The 27594-nt window shown below is 37.2% G+C and overlaps 1 protein-coding gene across 6 annotated transcripts; it reads left to right on the top strand.

The window, feature by feature from the left end:
* The first annotated feature begins 53 nt into the window (after positions 1-53).
* TMEM196 (transmembrane protein 196) lies at positions 54-16790 on the top strand. Of its 6 annotated transcripts, none has more exons than XM_048951825.1 (5): positions 54-387; positions 9900-9956; positions 11525-11779; positions 13610-13683; positions 15959-16790. In XM_048951825.1, the coding sequence occupies exons 1-5, from the start codon at positions 241-243 to the stop codon at positions 15963-15965; spliced, it is 540 nt and encodes a 179-aa protein (XP_048807782.1). In that variant the 5' UTR covers positions 54-240; the 3' UTR covers positions 15966-16790. The 6 variants fall into 6 exon arrangements, with proteins under 6 accessions (XP_048807782.1, XP_048807781.1, XP_048807780.1 ...); XM_048951824.1 differs by having other exon boundaries at positions 54-399; XM_048951823.1 differs by having other exon boundaries at positions 54-405.
* The last annotated feature ends 10804 nt before the right edge of the window (positions 16791-27594 follow it).

Genomic DNA, 27594 nt, shown 5'->3' with positions numbered 1-27594 from the left:
CCACACTCGCTACTGGTCGGGCGCTGCGCGGCGCTGCGCGGCTCTACGCGGGGCCCCGCGGCGCCGGGGCCGCCCCGCCGCCCCTCGGCAGCACCCGGCTGTCGCGGATGCTCCGCTCCGCCCCGGCTGCCGGCGAAGAAAGAAAAGTTTGGGGGCGACTTAGGGCCGCGGGAGCGGAGGAGGAGAAGGCGGAGGCGCGGTTTCCCCGGCTGATCGGGAAGGAAGGATGACCGAGGGAGGATGTGCACCAGCAGCCAGATCATCGGGAGCCTCCTGGTGCTCTCCGTGCTGGAGATAGGGTTAGGGGTGTCCAGCGTGGCCGTGGGGGCGGTCAGTTTCAGCCTGGTCCTCACAGAGCATAAACCTCAACTGGGAGACTCTTCTCCGGTATGGAGCGGGGTGTGTGTACGTTAGCCATTTCACTCTCTCTTTAACTCTTTACGGTGATGATCAGACCGTGCGGAGGCACCCCCGACCCCTCCCTTCCCTTCCCTTCCGCGCGTGCATGCTGCTCCCGGAGCCTCGCCGGGTCCATTTCCGATGTGCATGGGGTATAGTCTGCATTCTCGCGGGGCGCGGGACGGCGGGAGGAGATGTGTCTGTGTCGGGGCATGGGAACATTTCTTTCTAGCTTTTTTCCTTTTTTTTTCAAATTTATTTTTTCTCACTATTATTATTATTATTATTATTATTATTATTATTATTATTATTATTATTTTGCTGTAAACAACTGAACTTTCTGTGAACCCATTCTCACACTTGGCAGATACCTCAAGAGCTTCCAGCATTAAGGAGCCTGGGTCATAGCTTGTAATCTTCAAATTAAGAGCTTTCTTTTTTAAAAAGAGCAGCCCTGAGCAAGACTGTCAAAAAGTGCTTTAAAATAATGTCAAGTTGTGAGTTTTGAGCTTCTGGAAGGAAAAGAGAAAGTCGAAATTGGAAGGAAAATGAAAGATGTTCTCATGATTTGGGCATCCTGAGCTTCTCATGAAATGACCATAAATATCAAGCAGCAAGAATGGGTTAATAGTAGAAGCATGTTCATAACAGAGAAGAACCACGTCCTTAATAATAAGCATTTCTCACTTCTCAAAAACCTTTCTTAATTCTTCAGTTTGAGATAAACATGCTTCTAGGAAGTGTTTTCCTCCGAATTGTTATGTATCTTTAGGGAGAAAAGAGTAGGTAATATTGAAAATTCATCCTGAACATGAGTGGGCATTTTTGAACTCCAAAGCTGTTTTTTTTTGTTGTTGTTGTTGTTTTTTGTTTGTTTGTTTGTCTGTTTGTTTTGCCAGCCTGGATTGAACAACAGTATTTCTAAAAACATTGTTTGCATTGCTTGAGATGAGATGTTAAGTGCAACAAATTCTGGGTTATTCAACAGTGTAACCTCCTGTGATTTATAGATTAATTCTGACAGAGTGCTTCATGTAATATTCTCACTGTCAATACTTATTAATTATAGACAACAGTCATAGATATCTATGGCAGTACATAAGCACATAATTCTGCATTACAGAACAGGTAGGTGAGATATGAGAATGAAGACACAGTGATTTAGGACCAGCCAGCAGGTAATGTTATTATCAAAATCAGTTCTAAAAGCAAGGCTTCTGACCATTGTTGATGAAGAAAAAAGATTACTCAAAAATGTGTCTATCTGAGGATCTAAACATAGATAACATCCTGGCTTCTGAGAATTCTGACCAGTCAGTGAGATCAGAATTTTATGCAGTGATTGCATTTTGTGACAATGCAATCACAGCTGATACCATTCCATGACAATGCACATTTCCTGCACAATTGCTTAATTCATTTTTACGGTTTCTGTTATCCCACAGTTTGTAGTAGACACAGACTAATATTCTGTTGTATTAGATGTTGTCTCCAAGAACCTTACAAGCAAAGAAAGAGACAATTGTAGAATTAAAGGACAAATCAAAATTGATTGGTATAACAGGTGGTTGCATTAGCACATCAGCAGCCTGACTGATTTCAAGCTGTTTGTAGGTAGAGATTTAGAGAGAGGTAATATAGAAAACAATGAAGTGATTTTCCAGGTGATTATAGAAAATTCTGCCCGTATGTGAATGTGGAGTCATGGAAGGGAAACCAAAGAGATTTGTTTGAACATGTAACACCTGGGTGAAGGATGCCCACAGTCAGAGGCAGTACAGACAGGCATCAATTGTTTGACCATTGTCAGCAGGATGGGTAGACAGGAGGAGGCCACAAAGAAATTGTACAGCAAAAGCAAGTAGTTTATGTTGTGTGTAGTAAAGAAAATAAGAAATCAGCAGTATGTAGATTGGGATTACACATCATAAAGGCTTACTTACTTTGCATTGAGCTAGAGACCTTTGTCTAAATTGTCACATCGTTGCATCCTGTTTGTATCACTCAAGTGGTTCAAATGGCTGTAAGGATGTGTCCTGACTAGAGACTGGCAGTTGAGATGGGACAAGAACAGAGCCAGAGACCTACTGCTCTGCAGGGATGCTTAGGTCCAAGTCAAAAGAACTGGAGAAAGGTTTGTTTACATGATCCCCAGAACTGTGATGCTGCAGAAATGGCATAACACACCTTTCTATTCACTTACTCTGAACACATGTTGGCTGTATAAAGAATATGTCTTGCATAAAGTATGTAATTTTTTTTTATTTTTCTTTTTTTCTGATTAACATTCTTGAATCAGGGTTTTCCTTGGAGAAATGAACAATGAAAAAAAAGAAAGTGACATCAGTGGAAAAACTGACATTTGATATGTTAGGATTCAAACCAACACTCGAGTTAAGTGGAACAGTGTCCTGTAGTAATTTACCTGAAAATATACTTAAAACTTTTGACCCTGTTCTGCTTTTTACTGATGTGGGTGGAACTCAGCAGAGGCCCAAGTTCATAACGAAACAGATGAAGATAGCATCACCATGGAAACCTTAGCCTGCATTCCTAAAATTTGGGAATCTTAAAATCATACACATTCTGTGTTATACTTGCCTCCCTCTGATGTCTTTTATTTGACATACATTAGCTTTTTTCTTAAAGAGTTGTTCTTTTTGTTCATCATCTTCATTCAGCCAGATAATTTACTAACACACCTTACTTTAAACACGTGAATCTCGCCCATGAGATTAGATACAAGTGAAGTTAAGCTTAGGCTCAAGTGCTCTGATCATTGCATTCTCTGCATTATTTATGAGGAAGCCTGAGAAAATGGAGTAGACAATAATGAAGAAATGGAAAGCCTAGAGAATGTCTACATAAAAAATGCATGGAAATGGGAAAATAGATTCTAAATTTGTTGTTCTCATTTAAGTTGAGTGGATTAAGATGCTAAGAGTTGTTTAAAAAGAAGCCAAAATAAAACAGCTGTAGCAAATTCTCCAGAGCACGTGTAGATGAATATCTAATTTCTTTTACATTATATGCAATCTGTTCTTTTGAAAATTGGCCATGGTTGCTAAATTTGGTTGGTGGCTCTGCATGCAGCAGGGGGGTTGGAGATTGATGATCCCTGAGGTACCTTCCAACCCAAGCCATTCTATGATTCTATGATAAATTACCAAAATAACATACAGTCCAAAGTCTCTTAAGATGTTCTTGATTTCTGGATGTTCTTTCTGGTGGTTTTTTTGTTTGTTTTTAATGATTGCCTTGATATAATCTACTCCACAAGCTCCACAGGCTGTACTCGGTGCCTCCCAAATTTCTGTAACTAGAGATTGAGGCACAGTTCTGAAATCTACCATTCCAATTCAGTTATATGGTGTACTATAGAAACGATCCATCCAAGGGGCATGCTGAGCCAATACCACTAAAACAGCAAGAATGACAGCAGCCACTGCAAAGACTTTTGTAGTAAGTAAATAAATAAATAGAAGAAGAAGAAAAAAAGATAATATTTCAAAACATATTCATATATATATTTTTAAATGGTCCTATACTCGCCCATTTATACTTGGAACATAGTAGTTGCATCACTATCACTATTTATATACTCACATATACATATATGGCTCTAATTCTCTTTTATTCTTCAATGATGAACAAATTCTTGCTACAGACAAGACTTCCTGAGAAAGAAAGAGACAAAAGCCACATCTTCAGCCAAATGTGCCATCTATATTCACTTACAAGAGAGAAACTTGATGTTTCACTTCTGGTTATGCCCCTCAGAGAGACAGCTTCTTCACTTACAGAGATAAATACCTAAATGCATTTAATCAATATGCAATCTCTGGATGTTTATCTGTAGCACCAGATATTCCCATAATTCTTGATCGTAGCACTGTAGAATTCTCCATCCATTAAAAATGTGCATTTACAGTTTAGCTATAGAAATTTGCTCCAAGTTGGCACTTAAAGCACTCATTTCAATGACTTTTTTTTTTTAAATCCAGGATTTGAAGGAAAAGAGAAAGGTTTGATCAGTAGGAAACTTTCCCAGAGCAGGAGTATCACTTTGGACTATTAAATAATGTTGGTGGTCTAAAATTTTGAAACATTCATTTTTGCATTTAGCTCTTACTGTTGCCAAGTTTCTTTTGGAAAAGAACATCTAGTAATTTTTTTTTATTTGTTTTTAAAGAACACAGAAAAATCACACTATTGTTTATCATGCAGACCAAATGCAGATGTGATCCTACTGTATTTCAACATATGTACTGAATTTTCATCAAACTGACCCTATTTCTGGCTGGCTCCTTTTCCTGATGAAATGAATTGCAGCACTGTCAGTGAACTCAGTGAAACTGGAGAGACTTCTGTATCTGTAGATAAGAGAGGGTGTACCAAGTGTAGAAGCTTCTTGCCTTGCATGGAACCAGAAAAATTCACTCCAGCTGAGGAGTCTTTCAGCAGATTTTCTTTATCATTCAGACCTCCCAGAAGCACACACCAATCTGCAAGATGATCTGTTCACACAAACTTCTACTGCCTGGCTTGTATTTAGGAGTATCTGAATGCTGAATATAGATTGACTTAAGTATAAGCTGAAACCTTTTGCTATTAACCTGCAGGGAATAATTCTTAATTTATTAGTTGCTGAGAAAAAAGCAGTCATACTCTAAGTGTTTGATAGAAAACAACATAATTAAAAATTCATTTAATATCTGTTACTCCAAAGTAAGCTCTGAACAAGTAATTAAGTATTCTTTTGTGCTGAGTTTTTCCAGACAGCGAGATATTTTGTGAATCACTGATGGCAGGAAGACATTCAGCTTCAGAGACTCAATTCTAAATTTCCCTGAGTTCTTCTAAAAAACATTTCCCAATTTTAAACCATCTCTGAAGTCCTAAAACCAGATGAAAGGAAACACTAATCCAACACAGATTTGAAATAATTTCCTCTATTTCATCAGATACATATGGATGACCAAAAATGCCAGAGGGCTCTCCACTCAGTGGATGTAGTCTGTGCTTCTATGTCACGAGCAATAACTGGTGATCAAGCAGTCCTTATGTTCAACAGGTTTTCTTGACTCTTTTCTTTATCTCTCCAGAAATTTTCCATGGACAGTTTATTTTCTTAGAGGAATTTTATTCACCACTACTTTTGCCTCCTCCTCCAATGAAGTACAACATGAAGTGTAAAAGCAGTTCATTTTCTTCTGCATGATGGAAGTCATCAAATCTTTTGCTTTCTGCAAATGTAACTGAAACTGAATCTTTTTTTTTTCCAGAATGCAAGTAAGAAAAGTTTCTTTTTCCAGGAAAAAGTGAATGAGGCCAAGTCTTTTGTTTCAGAGAATATGAAATAGGGATTGATCCAAGTCACAAAACTAAATCTAAATTAAGATTTCAGCCTCCTTACCAAAATTTCTGGGTGTTTGGATATGAGCTTCTGTTTCAAGCCCAATTTAATATAAAATATATTAAAGCAAGCTTAAAATATACATTATCCTTTTCTGGGTGGTCTTTGTTTCTTTATTCTAAGGTTCAGCAGGCCAAAAGAGAGATTTTAAAATATGCATATTAAATAGAAGCAGGCACAGCTGTAAGGTGAATGGCAAAGTCTCCACAGGCACATAGACCGTGTATCACCTTGCAATCACACCTGTGCTAACAGGAGGACTCTGACTTTGCTAGATTCCTAGAAAATTTTCATTGGAAGTGGGAGTGAAGCTCTCACAGCCTACTGAGATTCAAAAGGAGTCTAAGAAGCTTTTGTGTTTTGTGATATCTTTCCCTGGATTTTTTACCAATCATCCAAGGGAGATTCTGCTTTTATTTGTTATACATTCAGTCCCTGCCTCCTTCTGATAATCTTAACCTGAAATATCATGTATTTTGGCAGGTATGACTAAATCTGCAAGCAAAAGTAACCCCAGAAATAATGGGAATTGCTTGCAAATAGTGAAATATGTCATTTTTTTAAAGTGAGGTTTTGATCTTTTCTCTTATGAATTTTCTGATGAATTATAATCACAAAATAAAATTTAAAACAAGGTACAACTGTGAAACATGCTTCAACATTTCTCTCTAGTTTCCAAGGCATCTTGGAGGGTTTATTCATTTGGCTTATCCTTTATGAAATGTTTTAGGCTTATTTGCAGTATGAGTTAACACTTGAACAATTGATCAGTCTTTATAAGGAGCTTATCTTCAATGACATATTTCTTTTCCACTCCTGATTTACTGTATTTTAACACAAGTCTGTTTGCCTTAACTTACTTCAGGTTTGACATAGTTAGAAAATGTAACTACATTAAAGAGTCCAAGAGGTTGGTAAATTGCCTGAATATAATCAATACTCATGTAGAAGGGAGCAATTCCTCAACATGACAGTATTAGTTAGGCATGCATAAACCACAGTCAACAGTTACAAGTCAAGTTTAAATGCTATGGCACCAACCTGAAGGTGAAATATTTCAAGATTATCAGGAATAGATAGGGAGTGGCAATACAGCAGAGCCCCTGATGGCTGTATTCCAGCTGGCAGTATTATAAAAGAGAAGAACTCAAAACTAAAAGATAAACCAGAACAAACACAGGAAATTCCTTTTGAGACTGATGTGTACTCAGTATTTTTGTGGTAGAAAGAGAATAGTTTTTCCCATCTACTTTTCACTAGTGCTGACTATAGCTCTGGGACCTCAAAAATGTTACAGAAAATTACTATAGCACCAAGAAGAAAATTCCAGAGCTGTTAGTTGGTCTGTCAAAAAGAAATTATCACAGTCAATCACAAAATATTGTCTGACTTCCTAACTTTTCTAAAGGTCTTTGTACTGAGAAGCCTGGCTAAGGCAACTCTGAGCAGTGCTCTTGTGCTCCATGTATCACTAATTTTCTTTCTGTCAAGCAACATTCCATTTTTTTCCTAGTAGATCAGAATTCTCTACAGCCTCCAAAGAGAGGGATAAGCATTTTCAAAGCTTTGCATGAGGTTTAATTGCCTGATGTAGTTCAAATTCATCCACTGGTTTTAATAGAAAAAATAACTACTTTTATAAATAAATAATCATATTGTTTCTTGAACAAAACTTTTCTCTGGGAGTTATAGAATCATAGAATTAATGATTGGAAAAGATCATTGAGATTTTCTAGCTCAACTGTCAACTCATGTCCACAGAGCCACCTCCCACAATGCCACATCCACATGTTTCTTGAAAACCTCCAGGGATAGCGACTTCCTTGGGCAGTCCGTTTCCATGCCTCACCACTATTATCTAAAAAAAAAATAATACAAAACCACAAAACAACAATAGATAATAGTTATCTTTTGCTACTCCCCAAATGTTTTTAATCAATGGTTTTTGTATGTTCATGCTCACTAGTTCATTCAGTTTTACAACTTGCTTGTCTTGTAGTCATATGAATTCTAAAATTTAGGCATGACTTTTATAGGCTTACAGAGAAGAATATTGGAGAACCAGGGATAACCAATTCCCTTGAGTTCTCTGCTGAGTTATCATAGAATCACAAGGTTGGATAAGACCTGTAAGATCAGCTAGTCCAACCGTTCTTTCAATGCAGAACATCTTATTTCTTATATTGTTGCATTTCTTATTTATATATTTTTTTCTTGTGTATATATAGTAGCTGTACAGAGAAAGAAAGTGCATACAGAAACTAGAGACTGACACAATAAAACCTTACTCCAAGTAGTCCCTTAAAATACTTCAATATCTATGGAATAACATAATCACTCATTTTTTGGACACCAGCATCTTACACCCTGCTGGTCACCTTTTTCAATATTCTTTGGATTTCAACAGGGAAATATTCTAGGTAATGCAGTGTTCTAGTATGCAGTGCTGCTTAAAGGTGATTTGGAGTGAATTGGGAGTGAAATTTTAAAACTTCACAGAAAGCTTGAGTAAAAACTTACAAAGCAGGTATGCTAGTTAAGAGCTCATTTGCCTGTGGGAAAATGACAGTTGTTCATATTAGTTTTTTTTTGTTGCTGTTGTTTTTATTATTATTATTCCAGCCTTAGCAGCAATTATCAGCTGTGTGTGTCCTGAGCCACCCAGTGCCATGGTGTACATGACCCAGCCTTCTCTATGATCAGATTGGTATTATGTCCATATACCATACATCCCATTCATAGCAGACCGGTAAATAACACGCAGAATTTAAATATATTAACTGTGGGAAACCAAGTAAACTCAGTAAAAATACATCTCAAGGCTTACCTACCTACCTACATGCATGAACAACTTAATTTGAAAGTGAGATAAACTGTATATTAAAGCAGATCCTCAACTGAGTATTGAGATACTGCAAAATTTTGAAAGCTAAATAAAATATATATGCTATATATATATATATATATATATATATGTATACATATACACATATGTATACATATATACACATACATACATATATATGCTGTATAGAAAGAATTTTTATTTATTTTTTTAACTGCTTATGCAATAGCCAGGCCTGTTCAGACAAGGTCAACTGAAGCTTTTTGCTAGAAATACAACCTCAGAGTAAAAAGGATTTGGAAAAATCCAGTCTTAAAACTACAAAACTACTTCTGGTAAAGACATAGGGTTAGTTTTATTGAAAATATGTAGTATGGACTTCTTAACCACGGAATTTATGAGGTATTGAAGGAATCTTTTGACAGAATTACAAACACCTAGAGAAGTTCTTCTTGCTTTCATGCAATTAGTGGTGTTTCTGCCATGACTATGCCTTCCGGGACTATTCTGAAACTTTTCTACAGGAGGAGAAAGAGACATTAGAGAATGTTACTGGTCTTCAGCAGAGGTCATTAAAAAACATCAAAATTTATTCATAATGATCAGCTGGTGTGGGGGTATCTTTGGTTTTGTTAATCAAATTTTGCCTAATGCTTGATGTTGTAACTGTCAGATCTGTTTGTAAAAGGGAAATGCATGAAAAAGAACAGATACCTTCATGCTATTTCCCACAGCAAGGACTATCTAAAATCTGAAACAATTTCTACAGCACATTCATTGTAATCACATTAACAGATGTCCTCAGTATTTACATTTGCACCTGCCAAGTTGACTGACCTGTACTCTTGTCCAGAGTTCCACTGTCTTGAGGACAAGAATCCATACACGATCCCTCAGTAGTTCACACCTCAGGATTAGGGCATTAGGTAGATTTGAAAGTAGATGAAGTAGGATTTGGATCAGCAATCACTACCTTATGAAGCTTTTTTTTATTTTCTATTTTTATATTTTTATGTTCATCTTCAATCTGCCTTCTCAATCTAGTTTCTACTTGGATAAATGTGCTTAAAGCTGAGATATATCTTCCTGAAATATAAGGTTTGTAATGAAAATGCTGACAACTATGATCATTGCCTAACCTGCTGTTGTGGTCACCACTATAGCAACACACAAAGATATAAATTTGAGACCTTAATGATGAAATAATTGTGTTTTTTTTTTTTCTTTTTTTCTTTTCAGTTTCTGCTTTGTGGCATATGTGGAATATTATGTGCCAAAAAAAAATCCGGACTTATCGTAAGTTTTTCCAGTACATATATAACACACAAGTATTTGAAAGTCATACTTATCTAACTTGAACTTTCTACTTGAGATTTACTGTTTCCAAGTGTTTCTGGTAAAAAATCAGTAAACATTGCAAGGCAGCAGTCCAAAGAAAGCAATCAGTACCTTGGGTTCATCAAGCAATACAAAGCAGTTCTGAAATGGCATATTTATGTCATGCCTATTTAAGCTATACATCCCTAATTCTCCCTGTGTGGATGGAAAAATTCTTGACAGAAACCTATGACAGATCAAGAAAGGGGATTGAACATTGGATTGAATTATTGAATTTTCATTTCTTCTTCGGTAAAGATTGAAACAGGCCTTTTGTCACTGCACACCTTTTGTCTTTATGTTAAAGACCCAACCCTATTATAAGTGATAATGTCTGGCTTTAATTCTCAGTCAGTTTTGATGTCCTGCTGTGCAAACGTGGAAGTCTTGTAAAACAAGAGTGTGAGGGGAATCAATCTCTCTCTCTTACTATTTTTGAATACCAGTGAATACCAATTACTCCAAAGTCTGTTCCAATTACAATGTCATTTTTTTAAAACATGTTGACCACACTCATTTCCCCAAGGCTGTCTGTTCTGGTGGTCTCAAGCAGGAGTCACTTCCTAGTGGACTGCATAATAGAGTCTGATTGTTACCTCCCTGACAAAATTCTCATCTCAGTTGAGCACAGAAGCAGTTTGCAAAGCTCCATTAAACTGTTCATTTAATATTAAATAAGTAGGTATATAAAATCATACTGAGACATATCAAAGGCCCATCTAGATCAACATCTGGGGACGTGAATAAGGCAATCATTTAGCAATAGGCCCATAATAAGGTCGTTTGACCTCAAGTTATTTGTGGCTGAAAGAATCCTGAACCAGATATGGCATCTTTGTGATTATAGTAATGAGGTCTTTAAATATGTTTCCATAATTGCAGCCTGTTTCACTTCCCAAAAGCGTTTTAACCACATTAAAAAAAAAAAATACAAAATGTAGTCCACTCTGTACTTCAGTAGAGATGCCTAAATGTTTAAATTTCTGTTGCTTCCTTGTCCAGCACAGTCACATTAAACACATCTGGTGCCCCCACAAAAAAACTGTAGAATATCTGCAAGTTGGTGTTAGACTGAACAAATTAGAATCAAAGAGGCACAGACAGTTGTTATACAAACAAGAGAGAATTGCACAAATACATGAGGCATTCACTTGTGAATGAGAAACTGCACAATAGAGAATTATGATGTATTCTGTTACATTCCTGTCCTGAATGAATGACTGGAAATCAGAAGATTTGTATCCTAGTAGTCATTTCATTTATTATTTTTTTAGCATGGGCAACTTAGTCTACCAAACTTTACCTTATATGCAATATCAGTCTTAACTGCTGCACATAATAGTACTGTACTCCCTTGGAGTTCTGTGGGAGTTGTGGGAGTTACAAACTGAATCTTAGTGAGGGTCTGAGCCCGTCTCATTTCTTATATGAATGAACCTGTCTCTGAGAAATGTTACTGTGACATAACCTCTCGTCTTTCCTGACAGATGATACTTTTTTCTGCCTGTTGCATCTGTGGACTAATCGGAGGAATTTTAAATTTTCAATTTCTTCGTGCTCTCACAAAGAAGTCGTCTGCTCTCTATTCTTTGCATCTTGCCTCCATGTCTCTTGCATGCATTGGAATTGGTGGTTGCACCCTTTCTTCATGGCTCACTTGTCGGCTAGCCAGCTATGAACAAAGGCGAATGTTCTCAGAAAGAGAACATTCATTGCATCACTCCCATGAAATGGCAGAAAAAGTGAGTTGTGTGTTTTTCTTTATTTGTTCTGCTTCCCTTAAAAACTACTATATGTGTTAATGTATATAATTGGCAATAAGTGTATTCAATTTTTAGTTTTATATGAGAGGGAGCTTCTGGGAAATGAAACGCTGCCATTCTGTGTACGCTTTATTACGTTGCATTATATGGAGCTATTTTTAGGTACTGTATATTTGCAGTACATCCATTTCAATGAACTACATCCATTTTCAACACAATTCCATTGTATAGCTATCCAGGGGCTCAGCTGCTAAATATAGCACATCATAAATAATTGGAAGCCTTATTAATATGGATTATCATGTACTGTACTGTGAAAAAGCACGGAATGCTTTCTGTAACCACATCATTGCATGCTTCCAGGTTTAATAAATTTCTTCCTCTCCCAAGTACTCAGCTTATAATGTAGGTCATTTAAACACAAAAGCCGTAGCTCACAAACCTAGAAGACTAAAACTATGTACCTAAGGGCATATTTAGACACCTAAATCAAACTGGTCTGATTTGCGGCAGCACCAAGTGTTTATTGCATTTCTCTGCTCAAAGGAAGCTTACCACAGTGTAAAGTTGAGTATAAAAGGACAAAAATAAATAAATAAATTTAATGTAATTCTTGAAATAAGCAATTGAAATTAGGGATCTGATTCATTTTCAAGAAGTAAGATGTTTACTGACATCCTCTTCTTCATGTTTTAGGTTAGTACTGAATGACTTTCATTTGAGAAATGACTAGAGAAATGAACAGCAGTCATGTGGACTGCCTATCTAAGCTGCCACATGCCAGTTCACATTACAGTTACGTTCAACTACTGAGATCTCTGAATACTAGTGAGAGGATTAATTCATTCAGAGTTTAGAATGTTCTCAGATCCCCTGATCACAATATAGCAACTAATTGTTCATTAAGTAAACATTACTTGTCACTATTAGATTTTTTATTTTTTTATCTGCAATGAGAATCCAAGCAGAAATTCAGATTAATTCACCTTAAAAAATGTTTGAAACAAATTTTTAAAATTATTTAGTATAGGCTACAGCAGCAACATAAAACAAGACAACATAAAATCTAGGGAAGAAATACATTTCTCCTCATTTTAAAATGGAGCGTAATTCTGATAAGCTAAATAGGCAAATATTATCATGGTCTTGCAGACAGTAGGCTAGATCCTGCCTTTCAAGGAAGCTCTTACCTCATTAAGGACAAAGATGGAGCCCATCTGAGACAAAAAGAGAAAGGTATAGACAAAAGAAATGTCTTGGCAAAACGTCTTTCAGAAAGCAAGCAACTGCTAACCCTATCAATTTGGGCTGGAGGTGACTACGTACAGCAGTAGTTCTCTGCCCCATTTGCTTGCCTGTTGATCTACTGAGGTTTTAGACAAGTAGCTGTGAGGACTGCCAGATGCCCACTTACCTTGGGTGAAGGACCATGATGCATGAGCAGAGCAACTTTTTTGCACATGCTCAGCGAATGTGAAATGAGCTCCACCAGTGGTGGACTCACTGCATGTGTGTAGAATCAATTATGCATGTATAGTTGATGTGATCTGGGACTTCTCAGACCTACAGACTGCAGACTGCCTGCTGCTGGCAGGTCTGAGTACATTAGCTCAAGGCATGCTCTTAGAAAAGAATGAAAACAACTTAAAAAGTCATATTAAATTAGGCTTTAATTTAAAAAACAGTTTTAGTGTTTTATATATAAAACTTTTTTGTATATTTATACTGATATACAGTAATGTGGACATGTACTGCATGTGTATTTTTGTTTGTGCTATATTTATTGTATAATTGTTATATTTATATTAGAGATTGAGGGGTATTGAAATAACCGACCTGCCCAGCTGCCCGGTGATTCCCCCGACACCAGAGTTACCTCCAAGGTACGCTGACCACTAGGGAGCTACCACGTTGTTATGTCACCTCAGGAAGTGACTTCTCTAAGAGGAAGTCACAGTTTTAGCTAATCAAAGTTGGCTGATGCTGTGATGTCACTCTGGGTCAGGAATGGTGCTTCCAAGTGGTGACATAATTCTACGTGGTGAATGCTACAATCTGGAAGTAAGTTGAGTATTTAAAATATTCACCCTAGTTACAGACATCCAAATGCTCTTATTTGGATGCTGCCACCATTGATTCACTTTGCTTCTAATCTGTGTGCTCCTTCATTTCTTAAATTCAGCAACATCTTTTAATTTATTAGTACTTTTATTTTTGAGGATAGAAATATTGGGGAAAATAAATGGTTCTGAATTTTTTCTGAAGTTCTGCTGATATCTGAATAGCTAATGTCTACAAAGAATTCAAGTGGTAAAACTGACAAAAGGAAACATACATTTTGCCACTCACTCTTGGGTAGCCTTCTGACAGAGCATTACTTTTTACTTGTGGCTGATAGTTAATATTAAATGACACTGGTGTTTCCTCGCTTTCCCAGCTGACCAATAACTTCAGTTTATAACAGGCAAAGGTTTCAGGCACCTACAAGCTGACAGCTGTACTGCCTTGTTTCTGAGCAGGTAGCCTCAAGACAGGAATCTAGAAAACAATGTTTTCTAGATGTTTCTTCAGTTTTTAAGGAGAATAAGGTACCACATAAAAATACCTAGCATCAGTATCCAAACTGAGATCTGGGTGATAGAAAATGCTCAAAATTTGGAAAGTTTATACGCCTTCTCTTATTTGAAGCTTAAAACTATTGATTGTTTTGTTCACTTGATTTCATGGCCCTAAGTTTACTATGTAGAGAATAGTATGTCTCTTCTTTCAGAAAACATAAAGGGAACAATTACGCTTTGTAATCTATTTTAAATTGTAGCTTTATGTGAAACTTTGAGTTCTGGTCTGTGCTTCCCATACTATATATAAATGCAATAAGTGGATTAAAAGGAGAAAAAGAAAGGGGCCAATTGGGAATAAAAACCATAATTGCTTTATCTTTACCAAATTTACCAGCTACTATACAATAGAATCAGGGGTTTTCCTCCTATCCTTCCCCTTTTCTTTTTTTTAGCCCAGTGATTCTTGCTTTATTTTCTTAACAGAAACTTCCATAGAAGGGCAAAAAATACAACTATTTTCTTCAACATTTCCTCCAACTATACCTAAGAAGTATAAGAGGTGAATTTCAATATTTCCATGCTGAGAAAAGCTACTGGTTCTCAAGCAAATATTTTAAAACTAGCATAACAGTGGTACCTCTACCTTATCTAAGTTTAAAAAGAATAGCCCAAACTATATATTTATGTGCACTCATTTGCACTGTTGGATGTTCTCTGGGATCTGTCACTGGATGTAAGCAAAAGGTCAATTTATTTCCGCATCCTAATTCAATTTGTTGTGAAACAGGCTTAGGACTGCTCAAAATCAGGCATTTCTGGGCATAAATTCCATGAAGATTAGCAGCCTTGAAGGTTAGAATAGTGCTTAATGAATATAGTCATCTGAGGGCTTAGACAGCTGCTAAGTAGGTATGGTTTGAACCACAGTTTGAAAGTTAGAAAATCTAACTCCAAACAAATCCTGGCTTAGGTGCCTTAGGATTCTGTCTCATGAACAGGTCACCTTTCTTTGGGATGACTCAACTGCCACTTGAAGAGCAACTGCTGAATTGCTAAAATTGTAGCCTGGCAAATTAAGGGAAAATCAAAATCAGTCCTATCCCAAGACAAGTTGTCTTCTCCCAGGCATCAATGCCCTTTGGATCTTCTTTGGATGTAGATTTACATGACAAAATGTCTATCCCAGCTGGTATCTAAAGGTATCTGTTTGCAGTATGTCAGCACAGGAAACAGGTTTGAATGAAATCTTGATTACTGTTTTGTTCCTTTGTAGATCACTGCACAAGTTTGAGTTGATGCACTTTCAAAGGACAATGTCACAAAACTTGCAGGGATGCCATCAGTGCTTTTTACATGGTCTGAGAGTAATGTACAACTCAATCAGTATCAACGAGTCAAGAAGCTTTCCAATGTATTTAATTTACATATGAAGATTATTTTTCCTTTAAAGTAAAATTTACAAAGCTAAATAAAAAATGTAGTTTTTCAGAATGTTTGGCATTCAGAATTAAAGTATTTATTCCAACCGTAGCGAACTAAATTCCAAACACCATGAGCTAATTGTAATTTGTATCAATCTCTTCTTTTCTTATTGCAGGAAATGACAGACAACCTAAGCAATGGTGGCCCACATCTGATTTATAATGGAAGCGTATACTAAGAGATTTTTTAAAGTTCCGTGGAATGAAATGGTTTTAGAATTTTCTTCAGGAAAATAAAAATGACTTCCAGAAATTGAGAAAATGGAATTATCTTAGCTTTTATGACTCAAGTGTCACAACTGCAGAACAGCACAGTTACATTTCCCTTTTAGAAACATGTTCAAAATTTATCTCCTAAACATTTTGCGGATATACAGTATTTATTCACTTCCTGGATACTCTTCGTCTGAAAAACTGTTCAGAATTGAGATAGTATTTGAAATAGACTTCTCAAGACTCTTCTTATGAAGACTCAAAAACCAGAAAAAAATAATGTAACTATACCACACCTAACCCAACCACACGATTCCTGAAGAGAATGGAAAAGGGCAGAGGAAGGATGGCTCTGGAGAATTTTTTTTGTCCTCTGCAGTCAGCAGCATCTGGTGTAATATGGTGGCTTCAGATCATGTGGCATGGTACCAGCAACGCATCTGCACAAGCCTCCTTTTCACACTGCAAATGCATCCAGCCTGTTTGCCCAGTAGATTGTATCAAAAAGAGAGTGCAAATTACTCTTCCAAAATGCTCCCATTTCACATGCAGAGTGTAAATGAACAGTGTGCTGAAAACAACGCCAATGTCTTTGTTTTGAAAGACAGAATGCTCTAAGAATGCCATAAATCAAAACCTCAACAATGCCTTGTTGTAAAGAAATTGTAAATATTTCCAATTTGTGAATGAAGTATATTTCTTAATTTGTTCATAAAAGATGACAAATAAAATGAAATCCAAAACATTTATTTTTGAGATTTTTTCCTTGCTAGAATGGTCAGCAAGGCCTTACCATCAGGCTTGCAGTACTGCACAACTCATTGGAAGGTTCTTAAAGAAACAAAGCAAGCTCAAAAAAAAGGACAAAAACAAATGTTAAAGCAAGGTATTACTATGGGCAGGACATACTGGCATTTCTGAACACCTGTTAACCACCTTAGGAGTCTGTTAAAGCAATGAATATGTTAAAGCAGCAACTTTAACTGACCTCAAACTCTACTGTGAGACCTACTTACAGTCACACACACACACACAAAAAAAAAAAAAAAAAAAAAGGAAAAAGGAAGATGCCATCAGTAACAGAATATATGCAGCATAATATATATATAAAGTATTCTTGTAAAATCATTTGTAAGTTACACAGTGCTGTAAAGCCCAGCACTTAGGCATATATTTGAGATGCAACCATTAATGCTGACTGGCAACATCTGATGTACCTAGACAAGTGTGAAAGAATTTTACCTCCCACCAATCTATGTATTCAGTAGATGGATACCATGTTGCCCACATGGATACCATGTTGTCCAGACAAAGCTCTTAGGGAATATTCAAGTGGTATTTTTAGCTGTAAAACAAACCTCTGTATTACTCTACGTAGGCTGTCCAGGGTTCAAGTCTTGCCATAAAAACATGTAGAAATTATATGAAATTGTTTGCGAATTTACGTAGTATAAAATAATCTTCAATTCAATTACCTTATTCTACATCCATAGGGGAGTCTCCCATTCCATTCCAACATAAGAAACTTCTTCACTGTGATTTAAGTTCTCACTTCATCAAAATTACCTGATTAGCTAAGAAAGCTTGTCCATTTCATAAGACTTTTCTGCACTTATCTACCATCTGATAGGGCTTTTGAGTATTCTCTATGCCCTGATATAAGTATTATGTCAATAATTACTAAATACATTATCAATACATATTAATATTTATCAATATATATCACTAATTGCTAAAGAGATTGTTCGAGTTCATAAAGAGCAGATTACTGTCACAGCAAGTGAATTTGATAGAAAGACATCTCTGCTCAGGGAAAGTGCTCCCTTTCTGAGGTCCCACAAGCCCTTTTGTTTCAGTATTTCATGCTGGGCTCTTTATCAATGATTTTTCCTCCTCAGCTTAATTCTCTCTTTCATCAGCAGCAAGAAACATGGGATTTATCTGTCCCCAGCATCTGCCACTTTTGCAGGCATTTTTGCTGCAGTTACAGCCACAATGTATCAAGACTGAACTACTGCCTAAATGGGCTACGGAGTTTCATACAGATTAAAGAAATTCGTAACAAGCGTGGAACCTGAGTAGATGGTTCTGTAGGACAGCATTTTTCATTGTATTAATGTAAAAAGTGCAAAAGGCCCTTATCAAAGGAAGATAGAGAGCAAAATAAAAATGACTCAGAAATCCATTTCAGAACTCTCTAGCTGAGATTCACCTTTAGGTCTGTAAAAGAACAATAAGAGAAGTAAAAAGAAGTAAAAGAAGAACAGTAGCTTCAGAGCTAGAGAGAGGGATGGAAGCTCAGTTTGGAGTCTGCTCAGGAATAACATGAAGTGTCACAATATCTCCTGTTTGCTTATCACAAACAACTCATTTTCCCAGCACAGTAGTAAGAGTATTTGATGGTGCAGAGAAACAGGTGATTCTTCTATATCCAACATAGCATACTTCAGTGCAACAACCACTTTCTCACACTTTGTAAAGGAAAAGAGGATACATTCCACAGTCTCACAGTGTTTTAAGCTTCTCTGTAGCGTAAAAAATACAACTGCATCACGTCTGCTTCTTTTCAGGGTGGGGAGTGGAATAAGAGAGGAGAAACCTGGGCCTCAGGAAACAAAAAATTCAACTTCATTTTATTACCTCTTTTTTTATTTTATTTTTTTATTATTTTATTTTATTTTATTTTATTTTATTTTATTTTATTTTATTTTATTTTATTTTATTTTATTTTATTTTGCTGCCTACTCTGTAGAATGCAGAAAAGGCTTTTGTTAATGTAGGCTGGTCCCTACATTAACAGCCTTGAAAACGCAAAGCTGGAATCCAAGAGACCTGCTAACAAAAAAAGACTGGTCCTTCTTTAGATATAAAAAGAGGATTGGAAATCTTAAAATCAAAGTAAATTACTATAATATATGAATGTAATAAGGGAATTCTAAGAAATACTTCATTTCATTCAATGGAGTTCAGTTGTATAGCTGCATACTGTGTTCAACTGTAATGGAAGCATTTTCTAAATTTTCTCATCACTGGTGCAGCTGAAAGGACACTCATCCAACTATACAAACAACAAAGATTTTAGTTTACAGAATGTGACAAACAAACATATTTACAACAATTTCAATGTTGAGCACCAAAATTCATTTGATTCTAAATAAGAGGAAGCATGTGTTGGCTTTGATGCAATTATTTCTGATTAATGCTGCTGTGAAAACTGATATTGGCTCAGATTCTGTAAGAGATACTCAGCCATTTAACAGGTCAAATAATGTAACACTCTTCTTGAAGGGAGTTACTTTGTGCATAGGACTTAGATGGTAAATCCTTAACATGTATAACAGGCTGTATTTTAGATTATGCTTGGTATTTCAGAGAACTTCAGATTATGAGACGCACACAGATGTTTTAAATTTAGAATAGTCAACTGACTTTATTCCAAACTGTAGAGAGAATAAGCATCTCACAGAATCACAGAATCATAGGTGATAGAGGGGAGCTCTGGGATCCTTGATTCCAACCCCCTGCTAAAGCAAGTTCCCCACAGTAGGTTGCACAGGGAAGCATCCAGGCAGGTCTTGAATATCATGTTAAAAATCCTTCTCTGGCACTATATTTATTTGTTGTATTAGCACATATGAATTTCCCTTTGGATGATCTGGAGAAGTATAAAAAAAAAAAAAAATTGGAGCAGGTCAAATCCAATATGAAATTCAAATGCAGTAGGTCTCAATTGCAAGTAGTAACATTTATATAATTTTTTTTCCTTGAGATCGTGATTTTGAAGATAGACCATAAAGGAGATTAAAATGAGTTAAGCCATCTTTAATCATTTAAGGCCTCAGACAGAATTAAAGAGGTTAAGAATTAAAAAGGGGATTTCTATAATTTAAAAGCCTAAAGATATCTAACAGCAGATTGGTATCATACTACAGTATCATTACAGATGTAACCCTTCCTCCTAAATTTATTCTAACTAGTTTTTGCTTCCTGTATCAAAGGGACATTTTTAGCTCCACTATAAATCTCCAAGTTCCATGAGGTTCCTGTACTTGCATCCAGAGACAGATTCTGAATATCTTTAGAATTTAAACAAGGGCTATCCAGACAGACTCACAATCTCCAGATTTTTGTAAAACAAAATCTGATTGGCTTGAAGACATGAAAACCAACTAGTTTAATATTATTAGCATGAGGAATTCTGAGTGAACATGGAAATCTTGCTCAGGAAGGCCTTTTTTCTTTTTAACTGTGAAGTTGTAGAAATATAGTTCCATGTTTGGACAGAAAAGAGAGAACTGGGTGGCATGAATCAGTAGCTGGAATTTCAGCAGAAAGTTATGTGCCTGGAGAGACTTGTTTTGCTGTAGAAGCATAGTTCCCCTTCAGAAGGAACCAACTTTGATTTGGAGCAAAACGTCTAGAGGGCTGCACCAAAGTCTCTCTTGTCATAGCTCAACGAAGTAGTTGAAGAAATGCCTAAGCCACATGATAGATATTCTGACAACTGCATAAGCTGTGCAAAGCAGCCTCCCAGTTGCTTTTTGATTCACATTTCTCACATGAGACCTGAGCACAGAACAAACTGGCAATTGGTTTAATTGGTTTGTTTTTTCCCTTGCATTACATCTGATTTCCTATAAGCTATCTTTTATGCCCTTTAACTGCTGATTCACAGCAGGTCGCTTTAATGACTTTCACATCAAGGAAATTTTGCTTTGTAATCAAGTGGAAAGTTGTTTTTTGTTTTTTGCTTCTCAGAGATTCTGAAATCCAGTTTTAATTCTGCCATAAGCTGCAATGAGTCCTTCTAAAAATACAATCAGTTTTTATAGTATGCTGAGTGGGCTGACTGTATACACATTTAAAATTACTCTGCATCCAAGAAGATCCATTTTTTGACAAACTGTCATGATGTACAGTGAGAACACGACATGCACTGGAAAAGCCCTGAGCTGTAAAGTGTCACTGCAGTGCTGCATGTAATTCCACTGATAAGAAACAGGTACACGAGTCAACACAAACTCTCTTTGCATGCCTAAGAAAGCAAGTACAAATTTAAAATATATAAGAAGCATGAAGATTTCCTTCTCACATCCAGTTACTAGTAGCTAGTGTGAGACACGTCAAAGGATGTAACTGAAACCACAAGATTGTGCAGTTTCTTCCACGCTTTGTTAGGTGAACCCTTTATTCTCTTTCTTCCACTTCATTCCTGTGCTAGAGGTCATGTTTGTACCTTCTCTTACTTCTCCCCTTCTATTAAAATACAGCTATATCCTTTAAAGTATTGAATAAGTACTGAATAAATTGTTACCTCCTCCACCCAAAGAAGGCAAACATAGATCAATGCATTCATTTACCAGGCAATGATTGAGGAGAGTATATATGTAAACCATGAATCCCAAACACTCAGACTAACAATACTGAATTTCAGCAGTTTGCTACACTTACTGATATCATTGCTGTCTTACTGTGCCAAATCTAGGCATAAACTCAGGAATGCCAGCAGCTAACATTTTTCTGAGGACTCTTTATTAGCTCTGCAGCACTCTGGCACGTATGCACTCTGGCAGTATGTACATCAGAATTCCGCTGGCAACCTTTACACAGTAAGCTAATATTGATACCAGTACTGTGGTAGCAGCAGCAGGATCTTGAAATGTCCTAGGAGCTCTGGATCTAAACCCCACAAAAGGTACTTAATCTAGAATTGCTAAAAATAGTGTATAAAAGATGAATAATGCTGTTAAGGTTGTAAAGTAAAGCATTAAAACATGAAGAAATACCAGAACAGATTTTAAGACTGTAAGCCACCTTATGACCAACTAGTTTTCCTTTTGTATAGCCTAAGAAATAATACTTCATCTGATATTCCTTATATCAATCACATAACATCTGTGTGAGCTATAGTTATTTTTAGAATGAAATCTGCTCTTTATTTAAAGACTTCAGAAGATGGAATCTATCATCTCCCTTATTCCACTGAGCAGAATTTTTCCCATTTTAAAGTGATGAGTTTCTATGCAGAATTATTTGGCTTTTTTTTTCCAGGCACCAGCTCTCATTATGCTATTGTCTGCTAAATTAAGGATCCTTGCAGAAACTGAGGTCAAGTCATGCCTTAACCTTTTCTTGGATGAGCTTCTATAATTCCCTAACTGTGGGGCAAATTTCCAGGCATCATTTTTTTCTTTTTTTTTAGTTTGTTAAACCGTTTCCAATTTTTCCATGTAAGATTATTCTTCATTTTCTGTGCTCACAAATTATGACTTTATCTTTAACTACTTATCCCATTTATCCCTGCTTTACCAAAGCTACACTGGACTGACAGCCAGCAGGCTAAGAGTTCTCATCTTGTCTCTTACCCTGACTGGAATTAATCTTTATACTGCAAGGATTTTGAAATTGAATAAAATTTCATACCCTCTCAACTCTCTTCTCTCCACCTCTTTACAGACGACTGCCTTTTTTTATCATTCAGGGTAATGAGGAAAATAAATTCTTTATATTTTAGAATCTATTCTCTGATTTCCACTTGACAGATCTTTTATCTGAGTTTGTTTCAGGCTGGTAAGTTTGCTTTGACACTGATGCCTACAGACCAAGGATCTTAAAAGCGCATGGTGTGTCACAGACATACCTAGCGCTTCAGATGCATGCTTAGCTCTGAACAGAGACAGCTCAGCTCTCTCCAGCTTTCAAATCTAACTGTCAAACAAAGCTGAAAAACTACATAGAGATTACATTCCCATCTGTCAAAAGGAAGATGTTTGCCTTATGTTAAACGGTGTTCTCAAGAGGGAATGCTTCTTCCCCCCTCCAACATCATACATAGATTTTTGAGAGTCTCTGCTAGAGACTTGGGTCATAAGAGCCTTTTGGCAAGTAATGCAGACAGAAAGAACATTCAAAAAACGGTTCCTCTGATGAATAGACACTAACTTGTAGCGACTTACCATTCAAGTCAGTGTTGCAACGTTCTTAACTACGTAGTGATTCTGTCACTGCTGGGATGAACTTGTGTAGGCTCAACAATATCCCAATGCAAAGCTGAAAAATTAAAAGAAAAAAAACATCCTGAAAAAAAAGCAAAATCTAGCAAAGTCTTGAAAAGTATTGTCAGGTCATATATTTAATGGCAACGAAAGAAAAAAAAAACCAAAAAGATAAACAATGTATGCCTCCTCTATGTGTTTTTAAATTCTTTGTTTTTAACATCTTGTGTGTTCAGTTTATTCTTTTATTTCACATGTTGAGACTCCTCCATGCTGTAGAGTATTGTATGTGGTTTGAAAATCTCATACATATAAAGGAATTAAAAATATTTGGTTATTTGTTTGTACTTTGTGAAAATAGAATAAGAGGTACATATATCTTCAGACCCAACTTTTAAAGCACTAAATTAATGTCCATTTTGAAGGTTATGTATAAAGAGGTACTTAAGGAAATGCTTAAGCACCCACTAAGACTTATAATCCAAGTTAAACCCAGACAACTGTCTCAAACAATCTTGAATGGCCATCTAATACTGAGATGAGTCCAATGACTTTGACAATTACTCTTATTTTGCAGTGATATAAAAGCGAGAATCAGGCCCCTAACCTGCATTACCCTGAACACTACAAAATAGTGCAATCCTCCCAGGGTAGATGGCACATTCCTTCACCCTTTGCAGCACCTATGTTTATAGTTTGCAGTATATGTAAATCTTTAGGATGACTTCTTTTAATGGCTCCCCCAAATGTACTATAAACCAAATAAAAGGCTCATGCTTGAACTCTGAAGGTTTGCTGTGAAGGATTTACTTCTGATTTCAAAGAAATCATTCTGGGGACTTCCAGACTATTCACTGGGCTTGTCAAGGAATGGAAGCATAACAGATGCCCACTAGCTTTCTGGCAAAGAGAAGATGGTCTGTCAAAACAGCATATTTATGTATAATGAAGGGTCTAATTTTAAATCTCCTTTGGTGACACTCATATCTTTGGCATTTAAATTTCCAATGTTTATACCAGTGTCTAAAGAACACTTGAGGAAAAACTTTATTTCCAAATAAAGTTTCATAACTTGGCAGGCTGATCTCACTTTATAAATATAAGAACTTTAAATCCTTTTCCATATAAACATGTGTAATATTTCCTAGCAAAAGTGTGTGACAGTCAAAAAGTTCAATTATTCTCAATCTCTAAATCAGTGCAAGACAGCTCATCCAAAATAAAGGATCAACCCAAGCATAATTATAAATACACATGTTTAGGAAATGCAAATAAATAAATACCAGCTAAGTATGAAATGACAGTAACTTTCCAGAAAAATAATATTGCCTACTTCTATTATGAAGACTTATTGGAAATCAGTTGCAGTGAGAAATGACAGGAGACATTTTCCTCATAAGTGTCCACTGTTCTCTGCCTAGTTTAAAATTAGCCTGGCTGCTGCAGCCACACTGCTTTGGAAGATCCAACCCTTGGCTCATTGTGAGTGGCCCGGGCTGCATGCCCTCATACTCCGACTCATCTGGCTGTGAAGAAGTTGGGAGAATGCTCACACATGGGGTGTCCTCAAACTGTTTTGTTCTGGCACATACTATATATTGCAAGAGGTCTCCTCACATTGCTGGGAGAATGCTAACACATGGCATGTCCTCACTCTGCTTCTATCTTGTGCTTGGCTTCAGCTCAGCTGTGCAGCTGAATCTGAACTCAAGAGTTTCTTCTTTTCTTTCTCTAATGAAAATAATACAACATGGATTCTAACTGACACTAAGCGTAACTTAACTTCAGATCATGCAAAATTAAATCCCACTTATGTTTCTGGTACAGAAGCTCTAGGTAGCTACAAGCTAGGCTTTGCAAGCCTCATGTCTTCTATGCCTAGCTCTCAAAGAGGAATTTCCAGTCTGTTTTGGTGTCTGGCTTCCCGTGTCATCAGGAGAAAATATCAAGAAGGTGAAGTGCTGAGTATTATACTGGTACGAAAGAAGCAGGTGAGCTTTGCCTTTCCAGAGGAAATATTTCCTGCTCTTTGGATACAGAACTCAGATTCTGCCCCTTAAATCATGAATCTGTTCAGGAGCTGGGCACTTAAAAACCCAGCAGCCTTGAGAGGAACTCCTGGTTCTGCTTTTTGAACTATCAGAGATGCTCCAAAAGTAATGCCTCCTATTTTTTTTTTTTTAAAATGTTGGCCCATGACATGGGGTGGATGTTGATGGTATGGCAGTTGAATCTTTCCAACAATATCCCATTACATGTTGTTGCTGTGGGACAGATGGCAGCAGAGAGGAAGCCTCACAGGATGGTGTTTGACTTGGAAGTGTGTATGATACCAAGGGATGTCTCTGCATTCTTCGGTGCCCACTGACATTCATTCACAATTGCTGAACATTTATGGATACTGAACAGTGGATGTGAGCACAGTGAGGTGGTGGGTGGTTCGTTTCAGCAGTGGTGACAGTGAAAGCGGATCACCTGCACTGTTGCAGTTTGTAACATAGCATGTAGGCTCTTGTTAACTGCTGAAGAAAACACATAGCTAATGGTAATGCTTATGTTGAAAAATGGCATTTTATAACTGAAAATTTGCTCTGTCAAATAGCATTCTTGTGCCCTCTGTATCTTGTAGTTTCCATGGGAGGAAACCTCAGGACCCTCCTCGCTGAAGGTGAAGCTGGGAAGCCCTCTTCTGTCGGAATGTAGCATGTGTGACTGATGGCACAGGAGAGCCGCACGTCAGCAGGCCGTGCCCTGCAGATGAGGACACGCAGCTGCTCTGACGTCACTTGCCGCAGTGTTCCTGTCAGCGCTGGGTGCAGGGCCGGTGGCTGAGCTGCCTCTTTGCTCAGTGCTTGCTGAAGCAAACATGAAAGCAGAAGCAGATTACTGACAAATCAGCACTAGCCCAGCGGCACCTCCTTCTCCTGCATCTTTAGGTCAGCTGTTTCAGCCCTGCGCTTTTTTTCCGCCCTCTCCCAGGCATGCAGCTGGGTTGTTACACACTCTCATGCTGCAGGCTTGCATCTTCTGCTCAGAAGGGAAGTGAAGCAGTGCTCCCCACTTCCTGGCTCACTCTTCTGGCCCCTGCTTCGAATAAGGGCTTGTCATCCACCTGCATTTTCAAAATACTACAGATATGCTGTGGGGGGAGGGCAGGAGGGAAGCAGCTGATTCTATCCATGTACTCAACAAGTTTTCTCATCATACATCAAAGATTAGGGCTCCTTAAGACCTCTTCTGCTTAACGCCTGCATCCCAGCAAGGTGCTGGATGGAGCTGGATGAGCCTTTTGCAATGGAGCAAGTCAGCTCAGGACATCAGAGAACAGCTCAGATAGACTTTTGTCTCAGGACTGACATGAGGTTTCTGAACTGGCACCTGAAATCCATCCCAGACCTGTTTTAGCCATTTTAATCTTTATAGGATCTGATTCTTTCTGTATAAGATGGTTCAGACCTTTGTTTCATCACTGCAATGCAACCTAGCAACTGTTCTCACAGCAGTATATCCAGGCATGAACCTGTAGAATGTCACTGATTCTTTGTCTTTGCCACTAGCAATCCATTAGAAAAAGAAAAAATGTTGAAATTTTAGTTGAAAATCCCATTTTAGATTTAACCAGCAAAAATTCAAACTAAACCACTGATGCCTTTTATCTCCTCTTTCTTACTCTGGTTGAAATTATCCCCATGTAAGTCAGTAAGGTTAAAACCACACATGGCAGAAGAATCAATTCTGACTGCCCAGTAAGGAGACCTTTTAAAAGCCCTGCAAACCTACAATTTGCGTATGAAATTGAAAATGTATGAACTGAGATGCATAAAATGCAATGAAATAATTTGTGCATCAGTGTTTTTTAGATTGCTTCTTTCTACTCTTTCTGAGGAAGATGGCCTAAAAATTGAACCATGGCCTAAAAATTGAACATAAGAAGTTGCATACAAATAGGAGGAAGAACTTCTTTACAGTAAGGGTGATGGAGCACTGGAACAGGCTTCCCAGAGAACGTGTGGAGTCTCATTATATGGAGATATTTGAGATCTATCTGGATGCTCACCTGTGTGAGCTATTGTAGGGTATCTGCTTTAGCAAAGGGGTTGGACTCAATGATCTCTTGAGATTCCTTCCAATCCCTGCAATTCTGTGATTCTGTGATTCTGTGAAGATAGGAAATATGATGATGATAACTTACCATAGTTTATCAGACTGAGGTGCTACTGTGCTGAAAACCATATTTAATTTGATTTATTTTAAAGATGACAAATAGTAGTTTCTTCTACCTGTGATAAAAACAAAGCAAAAAACAGATAAAATATTTTACATGAAAGAAAACTGAATTACGATAATTTATTGCAATAAATCTGATGAGATTACACCATCACTACACTGAAGCTTTTGTACAAAGCTGTTGCTTATGAAAACAACTCAGGGTTCAAAGAGTCATAGAATCAAATAATCACTAAGGTTAGAGAAGACCACTAAGATAATCTCCTCCAACCCTCAACCCATGTCCACCATGCCTACTAAACCATGTCCTTCAATGC

This window comes from Lagopus muta, chromosome 7, assembly GCF_023343835.1.
Source record: "Lagopus muta isolate bLagMut1 chromosome 7, bLagMut1 primary, whole genome shotgun sequence".
Taxonomy (NCBI): Eukaryota; Metazoa; Chordata; class Aves; order Galliformes; family Phasianidae; genus Lagopus; species Lagopus muta.
Note: the sequence above shows the minus strand (reverse complement) of the source record. Positions and strands in the feature narration are given on the sequence as shown.